Here is a 15,964-nt window from a genome sequence, read left to right on the forward strand (position 1 = left end):
CCTACCCCTACTTCCAAACCCTTAGTGTGATTCACTTTTTCTAGCTCTCTGAGTAGCCTTTCTGTGACCACTACTCAGGTGAGAAGGATGGGCAGGCTAACAGCTCCTTTTGTAGACAGCATTCCTAAAAAGGGTGCTCCAATTTAGAGATGTTCCTAGTTTTATGCCAAGGGTGGGGAAAAGAACGGTTACTTACCTGTAACTGTTGTTCTTCGAGATGTGTTGCTCATGTCCATTCGAATTAGGTATGCGCAACGTGTGCACTGCGTCTTCCAGAGCGTTTTCCCTAGCGGTACCCGTAGCGCCGGCAAGGCGCCCCCTGGAGTGGCGCCATAAGTACCCCTGCTGGCGCTCCCCCACCTCAGTTCCTTCTCGCCAGACACTCCAACGAAGGGGAGATGGGGGGGGAATCAAATGGACATGAGCAACACATCTCGAAGAACAACAGTTACAGGTAAGTAACCGTTCTTTTCTTCTTCGAGTGGTTGCTCATGTCCATTCGAATTAGGTGACTACCAAGCCAACCCCACTTCAAGGAGGAGGGGTCAGAGCACTCAGAAAGAGAAGTCCACGAAAGCTGAACAATCCAAACAAATGTATTCAACTAAGCGAACACAGAAAACTGTAGAAAGTGCAATGTGATACAGATAAAACAAACATATTTACAATACAAAGCTGAAGACCGCAGAGCCCAACCCTGCGTCCTCCCTACCCTGCTGTGCCAGTGCGTAGTGCGCCGTAAAGGTATGGCACGACGACCACGTGGCCGTCCTGCAGATTTCAGTGATTGGAACCTGCACCCCAAAAGCTACAGAGGATACCTGCGCCCTGGTGGAATGTGCCGTAACCCGGGGCGGGACCTTCTCGGCCAACACATAACACTCCCAGATACAGCCTGCAACCCAGTTGGACAACCTCTGGGTCAATATGGGGAGAACCTTTCATTCTGTCAAAATTGTGTGGATTTACGAAAGGGTTTAGTTCTATCAATATAAAAGGCTAACTCATGTCTAGCATCCAGGGAATGGAGCACTTGCTCCTTAGGGGAGGCATGGGGCTTTGGAAAGAAAACCGGGAGGTAAATTTCTTGGGACAAATGGAACAGTGACACCACCTTGGAGAGAAAGGCCGGATGAGGGCGGAGCCTCACATTATTGTCAGAGAACACTAGGTAGGGCGGGTTTACAGTTAACGCCCTCAGCTCGGAGACCCTGCGAGCCAACGTAATGGCCACAATGAACGCACTCTTCACAGAGAGGTGCTTCAGAAAGCCAGCGGCTCAAAGGGGGGGCAACACAAGTCTAGACAACACAAGGTTAAAGTCCCAAGCGGGGAGAGGGGGTCTAACCGAGGGATACAACTTATACAAACCCTTAAGGAACCTTTTGACCACAGGGTCAGAAAACAGAGAGACTCCAGCCGAACCAACATGGAAGGTGGAGAGAGATGCCACATGGACTTTGATAGAGGAGGTGGGAGAGGCCATTGGACCTAAGTTCAAAGAGGTAGTCCAGAATGGACGGGACAGGTGCATAGGACGGGTGCACTCCCCTTCTGGACGCCCAAGACGAGAACCACCACCACTTGGCTGCGTACCACCGCCTGGTAGACGGTTTCCTACTACTTAGGAGCACCATCTGTACCTCCTGGGAACATTCCTTTTCCGATTGGATTAGCCACGGATAAACTAGGCTGTCAGGTGGAGAGAGCTGAGATTCGGGTGAACCATGGTTCCCCCATCCCAGGGTTGGGTCAGGAGATCCCAAACTGGCGGGAGCATTATAGGCTCCTCGCTAAGCATATCCACCAAGACAGGGAACCAGAACTGACTGGGCCACCGAGGGGCTATCAGGATGACCGTGGACCTGAAGGTCTTGACCCTGGTCAGAATCCTGGGAATTAGGGGAAACGGAGGGAAAACACAGAGGATGCCCGCCGGCCATGGCATCCCCCCTGGAGTGTTCCCTCAGCCCCAACAGAAAGCAGTAACTCTGTTGCGTGCCAAGGTAAACAGGTCTACTAGGGGACAACCCCACCTGTGGAAGACCTGACGAAGGGCCGAATCCTTACGAGACCATTCGTGGGCTCCGAAGGATCTGCTCAGAGCATCGACCAGCAAGTTTTTGCACCCCAGCAGGTACTCTGCCTGCAAAACTATGTTGTGCTGTACGCACAGGTCCCAGAGGCACAGGGCCTCGTGGCAGAGGGGAGGCGACCGGGCTCCCCCCTGCCTGTTGAGGTAAAACACAGCTGCCGTGTTGTCCAGGCGGACCAGGACAAAGCAGTGTGAGAGCTTCGACAGGAAGGTCTCACAGGCTCTCCTGACTGCCCTGAGCTCCCAGACATTTATGTGCAGAGCCCACTATGCAGGGGACCATAAACCCTGGGTTCTGTGACACCCCAGGTGTGCTCCCCAACCCAAGTTGGAAGCATCTGTGACCAGTGTAAGAGAGGGGGGAGGTACAGTGAACGGAATCCCGCTGCACACTACCGCCTCCTGGGTCCACCATTATAAGGAGGCTATCACCTCCGGAGGCACTGTAAGAACCGTGTCCCAGAGACCCCTGGACTGGTTGAATGCCCTTGCCAACCAGGCTTGCAGAGGCCTGAGCCTCATTCGAGCATGACATACCACATACGTACACGCCGCCATGTGTCCCAGCAGCCTCGAGCAGACCCGGATGGTCATGATGGGGAACTGGCTTAACTCGGAGACCAGCTCCACTATAGACAGAAACCTGGTTCTGGGGAGGAGTGCTTTCGACACCCTGGTGTCCAGGAGGCCACCTACGAATTCGAGGTGCTGGGAGGGAGTCAACGATGACTTTTCCTCGTTTAGCATGAGTCCCAGCCTTATGAAGAGGGCCCTTGGGAGGGAAACCTGGGCCTCCACTTGACCGTAGGAACGACCACGAATCAGCCAGTCGTCTAGGTACGGAAAGACGTGTACCCCTTTTTTGCAGAGGAACACTGCTATGACTGCCATGTTTTGTAAAGACCCTGGGTGCTGTTGACAGGCCAAATGGAAGCAGTGTAAATTGGAAGTGACATCGGGAAACAATAAAACGGAGAAACCATCAAGTCCTTGAGATCGAGAGTTGAGTACCAGTCTCCTAACTGTAAAACCGGGATAACAGAGGCCAGGATTACCATTCTGAACTTGGATTTCACCACCGTCTTGTTGAGGTCCCTGAGATCTAAGATAGGACAAACCTCGCCCTTGGGTTTTGGGACAACGAAATACTGGGAGTAAAACCCTCTGTCCTTCAGATGTGAGGGGACCCTCTCCACGGCTCCCTTTTGGAGGAGTGTTAGCACCTCCTAACGGAGGATGCCTTCGAGAGAGGTGTCCTTGAAAAGGGACGGGGTGGGCGGGCAGGTTGGAAGGGGGCGAGCCCAGGAAGAGGATGGTATAGCCATTTCTGATAATTTTTAGAACCCAGGTGTCAGTGGTGATTTCTGCCCAGGCGTGGGCAAACCAGGATAACCTGGCCCCAAACGGGGGGTCAGGGTGGAAGGCTGGTGCGCGACTCTCCAGCAGCCCGTCAAAACCAGTGCTTGGGCTGCTGGGCGGAGCCTTGACCAACCCCACAGGGGTTGTTCCCTCTCAGGCAACGTCGACAACCCCTTGCGGACAAGGGACCCGCAGCCGCCCCTGCACCCCCACTGGGAGCACGAGGACGGCGTCTCTAGTAATCCCCACGGGGGACCTGAGACTGCATTCTTCCCTGCTGTCAGTAGGGCAGCTGACGACGCTGCAGGGCCGGTGTGTGAATCCCCAAGGACTGGAGAGTAGACCTCGTGTCCTTAAGTGTATGGAGCCTGGAGTCCGTGTGCTCTGAAAACAACGCTTTGCCATCAAAAGGCAGGTCCTGGATCATAGTTTGGACGTCCGGAGGTATTCCAGACACCTGCAGCCAGGCACCACCGTGCATAACTACACCCGACGCCATGGTGCAGGCTGCAGTGTCAACAGCGTCCAGGGAGGCCTGAAGGGCCGTGCGGGCGATGGTTCTGCCCTCTGAAGTTATGGCCGCAAACTCCTGACAGGCCTTGGCAGGGAGCTTATCCTTAAATTTATCCACCGCCTGCCATGTATTATAAGCATAACGACTCAGCATCTCTTGCTGGTTAGCAATGTGGAGTTGCACCCCACCAGTGGCATACACCTTACAGCCCATCTGGTCAAGGCGTTTGGGCTCCCTAACCTTTGGGGACAGCCCCGCTGGGGAAGATTCTCCGTTTGAGCCACAGCCTGAACGACCAAAGACCCTGGAACAGGTTGGGAGTACAAATGTTCGTACCTCGACTGGGGAACGTAATAGCGCCTCTCGACTCCATTTAAGGTAGGGGTCAGGGACGCTGGGGTCTGCCACAGGGCATTAGTAATCTTGGCCACGGTTTTATTAAGTGGCAAAGCCAAGCGGGCAAGGGCATTGTCCAAGAGGATGTCAATCATGGGGTCCGTGTCCTTCACTACTGGCACCACTGGGACACCTACATTGGAGGCCAGATGCCTAAGCAGATCCTGATGTGCTCGAGCATCCATAGAAGGCAACGCCAGTGCAGGATCTGCCAAAGCTTCATCTGAAGGCGAAGATGACGATGACTCCTGGATTGGTACTGGATCCAGCGCAGGTCCTGGTTGAGGAGCTGGCTGGGCAAGCGGCACCGTTTACGGAAGCGGTTCTGGCACCGAGGCTTGTGGCTCAGCAGTGGCATCTGTGGTAACTGACCTTTTGGGGGGAAGGAGGAGGTCATGACAGCGACGCCGACGGTTGCGCTCGGTGCCCCGAGACACCACAGAGGAGGGCACAGGCCCCTGCCACTGGTGGTAAGCCCATGGCGTCCAGAAGGGCCATTGCGGTTGCGGCAGCCAAGTCTGCTGCACACGCAAATGATCACGTCGGTGCCGGGAGCAGGATCTATGACTCAAGGAAGCCCCCGAGGACTCCAACCTGAACGAGGCTGCATCAGAATCCGACGAGTAGTTAGACTCAGGCCAGGGAGGCACAGATGACGAATGCCCTGCCTCCAAGGGGGGGCAAACCTGGCCACAGACTTGGGTTTGCCCATGTACGTGTGATGAGGACGTGCCGGCCCTGGGAAGACAGGTCCCGGGGCCAGTTGCGGTGCCTGTTACGGCACCAGGAGAAGAGGTCCCGGTGCTGGGGGTGGAACCAGTTGCAGCACCAGGAGAACAGGCCCCCGTGCCGGGGGTGGAGCCGTTGCAGCACCGGGAGAACAGGTCCCGGTGCCGGGGGTGGTGTCGACACGGTGCAGGGCTGTGCTGTCGAAGTCGGTATTGGCTGCGAGACGAACCTCAAAGAGACCAACGTTACCGGCGATGGCAGCACTGGCATGGTCCACGGGATCAATGCCGGTGCCTGTAACAGTGCCGAAACACGCATCGCTGCCGAAGAGGCTGATGCTGAAGGGCCCGGTGCCGAAGCCTGTAGCGGCACCCCGGGAAAGCTGCTCAGCGCTGGTGCCAATGACGGTGCCGTACACGGTGCCACAAGGCCTGGGTGATACGTACCGGTGCAGCCAAGACGGGGTCTGGAAGAGGTCCCAGCACCGAGGGAGGCAGAGCCCAGTCGAGCACGGAGTGAAGCCTGGCAGGCTGTGTCGAGGTCAGCACCGATGTGGAAGCAAGTGGTACTGGTCTCACAGGGGACGGTCCCACTGCATAAGTGACCGGTGCCGTCCGGTCATGCCGGTGCGGAGGCGAAGCCGGTGCCAACACGGCTCCAGCGTAGGTGGCCTCAACCGACGACGGAGGGGAGGTAGTGAGCCTGGACTAGATGGGCGTCCCGCTCACTTATGCCACACCGTGGTAGACATGCATCCTGGAGACTCGGCACCACGGTGTAGGCCCGACTTGGACTTCCAGCTCGGAGACCTATCATGGGACGCTCTTGATCTCTTCGGTGCCGGGAAGTGAGAACGATGCCAAGCCCTTGATACCAAGGCCTGCTCTCGAGATGGAGCATCGCGCGTGGATGCCGGTGCACTATGCACAGTGCCGGCTGTAAAGCCGCCTCCATGAGGAGAAGTTTTAAACCAGAGTCTCTCCCCTTCTTAGTGCGTGGCTTAAACAACTTACAGATCTTACAGGCGTCTGTAAGATGGCCCTCACCCAGACACTTCAGACAACTATCGTGAGGGTCTCCTTTGGGCATAAACTTCGAGCAGACAGCGCACGCGTTAAAGCCTTGTGGCCCTGGCATTCCTCACCCCCGAAGGGGGAGAAGAGAAAAACAAAGAGACACTAACTATCTAACTAATTGAACTATTTACAACACTAAGAGAAACGGGAACCATTAACTGCTCTAACAGAGAGACACGCTCCAACGACCATCACGGGCGGTAAGAAGGAACGGAGGTGGGGGAGTGCCAGCAGGGGTACTTATGCCCCGCCATGATGGCGCCACTCCAGGGGGTGCCTTGCTGGCGCTACGGGTACCTCTACGGAAAACGCTCTGGAAGATGAGGTGAACGCGATGCACATACCTAATTCAAATGGACATGAGCAACCACTCGAAGAAGAACCTTATATGGGTCAGGGGCCAAGCCAAGCCACAGAAAAATCAGTCAGGGGCTACATCGGAGAGGGTTTGGTGTGGTTTTTTTTTTTTTTTTTTTTTTTTGAGATTCTCACTTGTGTGTAGCCCCCAATCCAAAAAAGGTTCCCCACCCCAGCATAAAACAAGGAACACTTCTAAATTGGGGCACCCTCTGTAGGAATGCCACATCTGCCCACTCACATAATAGGTATTGGCTATTTTTAAAGAAGTCCTCAAAATATGATTTAAAGATTTTCAGGTTACAGAGAATCCACCATTTACTCTTTCAGATCAGCAAGTGACCTATGCTCCACACTGCAGAAAATATGCAGGGTCGCTGTCAATTTGTCCTGGGGAAAAGTTCCTCCCTGACTCCAAATATTGCAATCAGACCCTTAGCATGTGAGCAACATGCACCAGACGCTGACTGGAATAAATCCCTAGTATTAACTGTGGGTCCTACCCAACGTTTCCTGTAAGCCAGTGGTCCCCAACCTTTTGGGGCTGCTGGGCGCCTGGGGGCAGGGCCACTCACGGGCCGCATGTCCAGGGGCAGGGCCGTGCATGCACCATGTGCTTGGGGGGGGCGGGGCCAGCACATGTGCCACACACCGTGGGCGGGGCCAGAACATGTACCGCACGCCCGGACTGGCACCGGCATGTGCTGCAACTCTGGGGCAGAGGCCGCCCATGTGTCTCGCGCCCGGGGCCAGCACTGCGCATGTGCCACGTGCCCGGGGGTGGGGCCAGCCCAGATTGTTCGGCAGGCGCACATAAATGGCCTGTTGGGCGCCATGGGTACCACGTTGGGGACCACTGCTGTAAGCTGTGCACCTGCATGGGCATGCAGACCTTTTCTGAGCCTTGCACAGGAGTTCAGAGCAGGCAGGGAGCTCAGCTGATTGCCTGAGGAAAGGGGGCAGGGCTCTCACTCTGGCTGTGGAGCAGCAGCAGCAGCAGCAGCAGCAGCAACTACTGCTGCCTGTGCTATACCAGCTCTAGGCTCTACTCCAGTCCTCCCTCCTCGCCCCCCTGCTCCAGGTCTCACTGAGGGGTGAGTTCTCCAATCAGGGAGGCAGGAAGTACTTAGAGGAACATGTGACCCAGATTGTAGTGAAGTTGCTGGCTGAAGGGGAGTAGGGATTGATGCTCCATTGCCTGCCAAGAGCCAAGTGGGAAACGCTGGGAAAATTACAGGCACTGCCAGATTGGGTCAACTTCTCTACTTCACTCCCAAATCCTCCCCCTGCCCTGTGAGTGACCAATAGGGCAGCAGCCTCTCCTCTTCCCCCTTAGCCTTCCTCTGGGAAATTGGCTGGGCAGGGATCACGTTTCCCCATGTCCACTTCCCTGCTGCCCATTCAACGAGAGTTGACTTACTTTTCTGTCTCCTATTTTCCTCCAGCTCTCGTCAATTTGTACTCCTCCCCCTGCTCAGTGGTAACAAGACAGCATCTCTCTCCCTTCCCCATGCTTTCATCACTAGAATCAGGTCAGTATTTCCTCCAGTCAGAGCAAGACCAAACTTCTCCCTGCCCTATCACTGAAACAGTTGCAGTTTCAGACATCTCTCTGATCACTTTAGCTCTCCCCTTTCCCTATTTTAACTCTCTGAGTTCCTTGCTTGGAAAGCTTCCATCCCTGGCTGTGGCTGTCTTGTTTCCTGCAGTCTACATCTGCAGAAGCCGCAAATGGGACAGGGTAGTGCCAGGGTAGTTTTCTGGTTGAATCAAAACATTTGGTAAGAATTTGGCAGGAACGGAAAGAACCCCATGTTGTGAGGAGACATTGTGAGAGATGAAATGCAAGACTTGGGATAAAGAAGTAAGATGATTGTGAAGCTGTGTTTCCTTGGGAACAGTGCAAGCTGGAGCCTCTGGTAAATTTGTTCTGTAGATGTTATCTTAGGCAGTTAAGGGAGCGGGGGGGGGGGGGGGGGGGGGGGGGGACGACTTCTTTTAGCACCACAAAAGTTCACTTGGAAAGGACCTGAGGGGAAGCAGGCTGCATGGGGGAGGACGGGGTGTGCCTAGGAGGACATTCGCATGATTACATTCCAAACAAAGTTTACATAGTGTTAAATGTTAATGGCTTAAGGTAAGAAAGAAAAATATCTTTTTCACATAATTTTTTTGTGTTGCAGATATCTAAAAATCTGATCTTCATGATTTTTTTAAAATCCTGTGTTACTAATTAATATATGGTAAATTGTACTGAATAAAGGCCAGATCTTTGCTATGTGGTAGAGTTCTGGCTCTTATGAGTCAGAGGTAGCAAATACTAGGTGTGATGCTAGCTATTTTGTAAGAATAAACCTTATTTGCAAGATCTTTGAAACATGCATCTGTCTGTTAGAAAGGATGATGATACATGTATCCAAGGTCTCAGAGGAATAGCCGTGTTAGCCCGTAATTAAAAAAATAAAAAAAAAAATGGTCCTGGTAGCACCTTCGACTAACAAAAATATATGAATAGTATCATGAGCTTTCGTGGGCAAAACCCACTTCTTCAGCCAACGGTAGTGTTAATTTTCTTTTTATTTGATTTCATATTAAATAATCATAAGCATTGCTCCTTGTTAATTATCACTTACTTTTAATATATTTTCTTCCATACCTATGGAATATTTAAAATATATATTTATATCTACTTTTTTGTTTGTATTGGTGGGTAGGGATGTTAAGATGCAGTCAACTGGCTAATGAAGTAGTCAAAAATTCTATTGACTACTCGATTAGCCAATAAGGGAAGGCAGCCTGGCTCTCACTGGGTCCGGGACCTACCCCTGCTGCAGCACTGCATTTTAAATGTAGTAAGAGCCGGGCTGCTGGCCCGGCCAGCTCTTAGTACATTTAAACTGCAGACCGTCAGCAGGGATAAGTCTCAGACCTGGTGCAAGCCAGAACTGAGACAGGCTGCCTGCTCAGCTGGAGTAACCTCTGTCCGTGGCCAGCCTGGGCCACCAGGGACAGAGACTGTTTTGGCTGCAGCAACTGCTGTCCGCAGGGAGATACAGAGGCAGAAAGGCGGGAGGGAAGTGAGTAGTCAATTAGATTAATTGATAAGTCTAGGCTTATCAGTTAGTTGATTACTCGCTTACATCCCTACTAGTGAGTGCACATCTACACACTACCTCAATATTGGTGTTGCACATAAGATATTTCAATCTGCCCAAAAGAAAATTCAACCCGCCCACGGATGGAAAATCTTAGAGGGAACACTGGTCCTACCTATCTAGTGTCTTACCTCTGACTACTGGAGATATCTGCTAATAGCATATGGGACATATTCCTTTTAGGAAACCTCATCATACTATTCCCTCCATAAATTCATCAAGGACAGTTGGGTTTTATGCACTCAATAGTCCTCTCTGAAGTTCTTTAACAGTCTTGCTTCCTCCAATGGTTAGAAACTTGTCTAATTTGAAACCCAAACTTGATTGTCAGTTTATATCTATATGAACTTGCACCAACATTGACCCTTAAATAACTCCCTCCCCTTCCTTGATGTTTTATCCTGTTGATGTATTTATGGAGAGTAATCAGATCTGTCCTCAAGTTTTGTTCCTTTAAGCTAGACAAACCCCTTAAGTCGCCTCTTGTAACTTAGGTTCTCCACTCCCTGATCATGCTAGTAGCCTGCTTTGCTTTTGTTCCAGTCTGAATTCATTGTTTTTTATTGAATTGCATATTCATTTACATGAATTGCACACAATATTCCAAATGCACTTTCAAAAGTGCATTATACAAAGGTAATAACATTTCCCCATCTATTTTCCCTCACCTGATGCATCCTTAGACTGCATCAGCCTTTTCACAACCACATCACATAGGTGACTCACAGAGCCAATGATAGGACCAATGTACCTAGGTCTTTTTCAAGTGATATGTCATCTTATACCACAAATTTTTGTTTCTCCATCATTGCAAAATAGTTATATGCTTAAATTAAAGAAGAATATACAGCTGATTGCTCTCCTTGCCCTCTAAAAGTCAAAAGACATTCTACTGATGGGCTGACAGCTACCTAAGCCTAAAAGGAATGTGGACACTATCTGCCAGGATATATACTAGAAGACCATCCCTACCTTCATTCTCTGATGAGCACACATTGGTACATCTCTAAATAGGTTCTGGAGATACCGTGGAACCACAGTTCAACACAATGTGGTTTCTTTCTCCCCTCTACAATGCAATACTACAAAAACCTTTGGATAATGTGTAATCAACAAAGGAAAGAATTTTAGCTTTGTCTCGCACAAGGAGTCTAAGTCACCAATTTGTGCTGAAGGATGGGCTATTGCTTCCGGAAGGGTAAACCTTTGGGGAAGAACTACCTAACTGCACGCAGTGAGGAGAAGCAGATGCTGGTTTCAAAGCAGTGGCTCAGGAAATGGTAACCAGAAAACAGAATCAGATATTTAATCACACAAGTGATTAGAGGCAGACTATTATAATGCATACATTAATCCTAATCCTTAATTTTAAAACCACAGTATTCAGAGTTCTGTACTTTAAACTGTGAATAAAATTAATGCTTTTTAAAGACAAGAGCTTTTAAAATAAGATTTAAGTACATTTGCAAGAGCTGAGTGTTAAAATAAATCTTACCTGGTCTCTCACATTGACATGCTACACATTTACTGTCTTCTGCCTTATTTGATACAAGGCACACTGTACAGTCCCAAGAACCCTTCGGCTTTTTGAATTTGTCTCCAAACCCCAAAGTGACTGTCGTTTCAGTGCAGCTAGGAGAGGAAGTCACTGTTACTGTATTTTCTGTGACCACTGGCAATGTCAGAGCAGGCTTTACTCCTGTTCCAGGCTTTGGTGTTTCACAGGCCACACATTTTGTGGCTTCAGGTTTATTCTGGACTAGACATGTATCACAATCCCATGTCCCTACTGCTGTTTTAAATTTGTCTCCAAAGCTCTGTGTTCCTGTTGCTGGAGCAGCTGATTTAACAGTGCTGCTTAGAGTCAACGTTCCAGTCTGTTTAGCAGGATCTGATGTCGGCACTTTAGCAGCTTGACAGGTTACGCATCTGTTGTCTGTGGGCTTGTTTTGTAAGAGACATGTGTCACAGTGCCAATATGATGAAGACTGTTTAGAGGTCTCTCTAAATCCCAACGAACCTGCAGAAAAATTACTTATTGCAGGCCGTGTATAAACTTCTGTGTTTGTTGAAACAGGCTGTGTAGCTGCAGGGGTGTGTGTCTTCAGAGAAGTAAACTCTAGAAGAATATAAATATGAAATCAGGTACATTAGCTTCTTTGAGAAACTCTTTTTTAGCCCTCATTCATCTTCCCACACAACAGGGTAAGTGCAAGGTGGTGCAAGGGATGTAGGAAGCCTCCAGTATCATAAAAACACACACAACAGAAATGGTAAAAAGCTACTGTAAAGCTACTCTAACACCATTCACCCCCGTTGGGTGTCCCCCCCCCCATAGTTAATGTTGCAGTCCGGGACCACAATGGGCTACCATTTAGTATTTCAACATTAAACAGAAACTTGATTTCAGTTTGTCAGTAAAACTTAACCTTAGATTAATGATATAATTAAAGTTTCTCTAGAACTGCAACACTGCACACTAATCCATGCTTTACTGTAAGTTCTTTTTAAATGGAATCCATTATCTCACCAGGGCTCTTTAGAATATCCAGTACACTCCCTTCTTTCAAGACTTTTGCAGGCTTGAAGGCGCCATCGTACTCTTCCTGTTCTTTCTTCTTATTGCTGGTGCTATTTACAGCAGGGGTACCTTTAAACAGAAAGTTTACTACTTTCATGGAGAAACATGCTCAAAAACTCTCTTCAAAAAAGTCTTTGTAATTTCCAATATTTGATTTTTAAAATTTTATGTTCACATAAGACAGACACTTATGTATAATTCCAAGAACTACTGTAATCCAATCAACTTTATAGGAATAGTTACATGGTTACTTTCTAATTTCAAGAAACATTTACAGAGCCTCCCACTTTCAACTTCGTTGACAAAAATAATAAAATTACTGCAGATTTGTACAAAGAAAGGTTGGATACAGGACCCACTGGGAATTTTCCATTAAAAAAAAAAAAAAAAAAAAAAAAAAAGCTTTTGAAACATAGAAAATGCAGTTTCTGTACAATGGAACATTTTCATAGAAAAATCTGATTTTACCGTTTTGTTTTATTTTTTTATCCTCCCCAACAGGAAAATATTTCACTTCGGATCAGATCATGCCAAAATCAAAATATTTCAGTTTGCTGAAATGAACCAAAATATTTGGTTTATAAAGCCAGTTAAAGATTGAACTGAATCTTCCTACCCTGCCATCTTGCCCAATGAAAGTTATAGATTGGATTTATCATGTCTCCATTCTTTCCTATGTGTTAGGCTGCTTTTCCAATGCTGATAAAACAGTCTCTCCTGTAACTGTGCTGCATCATGGGAGTCACATGACTATTCATATATCATGGGTAGGGATGTAAGAGATTAGTTGAGTTGTCGAGTCACTACTCAACAAGCCCAGGCTTATCAGACAGTCGTGTCACTACTCAACTAATCACTCCTCTCCCCCCTTGCTGCCTCTGTATCAGCCGGCTCCCCACAACACCGTCTCCATGGAGGGCAAGGGAGGCAGAGATGCAGCAGGGGACCAAGCTGGGACAGCTGAGACTTGGCTCACGCTGGGTCCCAGACACTGCACCTCTTACAACATTTAAAAAGCAGAGGCACAGCATCTGGGACCAGGCACGAGCCAGAACTCAGTTGGCAGCTCTTACTACATTTAAAAAGCAGAGCCACAGAGGTCCTGGAGCCAGCATGAGTCAGGGACTGCTCAGTCCTAACTCATGCTGCCCCCTTATCAACTAATCGAATAGTCAATGGAAATTACACTAACTACTTAATTAGCGATAGAAATGTAGCCGTGTTAGTCTGGTGTAGCTGAAACAAAATACAGGACTATGTAGCACTTTAAAGACTATCAAGATGGTTTATTAGATGATGAGCTTTCGTGGGCCAGACCCACTTCCTCAGATCAAATTATGGAAGAAAATAGTCACAACCATATATACCAAAGGATACAATTAAAAAAAATGAACACATATGAAAAGGACAAATCACATTTCAGAACAGAAGGGAGATGCGGGGGAGGGAAGGAAGGTAAATGCCTGTAAGTTAATGTATTGGAGGTGGGGAAGGGTAGATGTCTGTTAGTTAATGGTATTAGAGGTGATTGCAGTTAATACCATTAACTAACAGACATCTACCCTTCCCAACCTCTAATACCATTAACTCACAGGTATTTACCTTCCTCCTCCCCCCCCCCCCCCCCCGCATTCCCCTTCTGTTCTGAAATGTGATTTGTCCTTTTCATATGTGTTCATTTTTTTTAATTGTATCCTTTGGTATATATGGTTGTGACTATTTTCTTCCATAATTTGATCTGAGGAAGTGGGTCTGGCCCACGAAAGCTCATCATCTAATAAACCATCTTGTTAGTCTTTAAAGTGCTACATAGTCCTGTACTTAACTAGCTTACTAACCGCAATTTAACATCCCTATCATGGGAGACATAGACAGGCTGGAGAGTTCAATCCAGAAAGGTGAAAAGGCACAAGGCATCCAAACTACAAATCTAATGGGACAATGCAGCACCAGAAGGTGCAACTTCAGATTGAACTGAACAGAAACAAAAGGTTTCAATTTGGGAATAACAAAGTATTTTGCTGGGATAAAAATGCTGATATATAAAAACGTTTTATCACTACTGCATCAATTTTTCAGACCTTTATTCCACAATTTTTTTTAAATATTTTAACTTTTTGTTTAACTTAAGGCTAAAAAGAAAATGTAGAAATATCAGAATTTCCTGAAGAATGGAAATTCTGCTTTTCATTTTACTAGCATTCTATCATACAGGTTGGAAATCCCTAGTTGCGGATGAGGGATTTTGCTGGACCACAGGAGGCCATTTCTGGCCCCCTGGCCACCAGCCCTGGGACAACTGCTGCTTTCCCCGCTGGCTCCCACCTCTCGCTGGCCCAGCTGCCCTGTTAGCCTCCACTACCCTACCAGAAAGCCACGCTGCCTCTACTCGCTGAGCTCCCACTGTCGAGCCAGGCAGCCTTGCTGCCTGTGGGCGCACCAGGCTCCTGCTCCAGCACCTGGCAGTCCCACTTGCCTTCGCACACCAGGTTCTGAGTGCCACACGGTGCAGCCCTGCTGCCTCTGAGCACCAGGTTCCTGCTGCAGAGCCTGGCTTCTGCTGCGTTTTCAGGTTGTCTCACAGCTGTGCGCCAGGCTCCTGCAGCCCTGCTGGGAAGCCCCACTACCACGCATGGGGTTCCCAGGTGCTACCCTTCAGTGGGACATTCTGGTCCTGGAACATCCATGGTCCAGTTGCCATACCAGAGAGTTCAAGTTAAGAAAGTTTCACCCTGTATTAACACTTTTGCAATTTTCCCAGGAAGATATTTTTTGTTCTTCCCTGCTATTACTGAAAACAAACTATTAGAGCTTGCAGTTAAGAGTGGGAATTAGGAAAAAGGAGAGAAAAGAGCTACTTTCAAGTCCTCCAAAATGTATGCCAAAGTTCTGGTAAGAAAATTTCTATAGCTAAATTATAAATACCCCAAGATTGGTTCACCATTTTAATGATGAAAACCTATCTGAATTGTAGTGGCACAAACATGCAGTTTTAATAAATGACATTTAAGAAAATTTTCAAAAAATGTGGGAAGTTACCCAAGTTTTGACTGAATATGGCTATTAAGATTCAGAAGGGAAAGAAATAAGTCAACAGGACTTTCATGTGAAAATAACTAGAGCACAGGAAATGTTTTGAAATACATCAAATCTACACCGTACACACTAAGGTATCACTTTAAAACAAACAACCATCTGAAGCAGTCAAAAAACATGAAATAAACTTTCAGGGCTCCCAAATCTCTCTGACAATTTTTGTATTTTAAAAATCAGATTTTCCTATCTTTAAAAAATATCAAAAGACACACACTAACAAGGAAAACTGAATATTTTCTCTCTAACCTTTCATGACAGTAATTTTAGGTGATGCTGGTAACAATAGTGTTTAAAGTATTCCAACAGTATTGTGGTTTAAATTTACAGTGTTTTCATAACTTATGCACAAATTAAAAATTCAAGTTTTAAATCAGAGGGAATAACCTGTGGCTCGAGTGCTCACGCAGCCCATCAGCGTTCTGCATGTGGCCCAGAAGACATTTTATTTACTACAGCCCAAGTGCAGTATTGCCAGATTCCACAGGTTTCCATCCATGTAGGTTTTTTTCCTATTAGTATTAAAGTGACATGCACATAAAGCAAGGGAACATGAAGTGAGGCACATGCTGATGGCACAGTAAGAGCCGTGTGCTCCCTTCTGCATCC

At 48.2% G+C, this 15,964-nt stretch overlaps 1 protein-coding gene across 3 annotated transcripts in view; it reads right to left on the minus strand.

Moving 5' to 3' along the window:
* NUP153 (nucleoporin 153) overlaps positions 1–15,964 on the minus strand; it is an 81,548-nt gene that overhangs the window by 16,969 nt on the left and 48,615 nt on the right. For all 3 annotated transcript variants that reach the window (XM_075921223.2, XM_089776377.1, XM_075921222.2), the window contains exons 15-16: positions 12,212–12,331; positions 11,177–11,800 (exon numbers count right to left, since the gene is read on the minus strand). In XM_075921223.2, coding sequence (XP_075777338.2) covers positions 11,177–11,800; positions 12,212–12,331 — 744 coding nt within the window. The remainder of the gene's footprint in view (positions 1–11,176; positions 11,801–12,211; positions 12,332–15,964) is intronic.

This window comes from Pelodiscus sinensis, chromosome 2 (genome assembly GCF_052426305.1).
Source record: "Pelodiscus sinensis isolate ZL-2025 chromosome 2, ASM5242630v1, whole genome shotgun sequence".
Classification (NCBI taxonomy): domain Eukaryota; kingdom Metazoa; phylum Chordata; order Testudines; family Trionychidae; genus Pelodiscus; species Pelodiscus sinensis.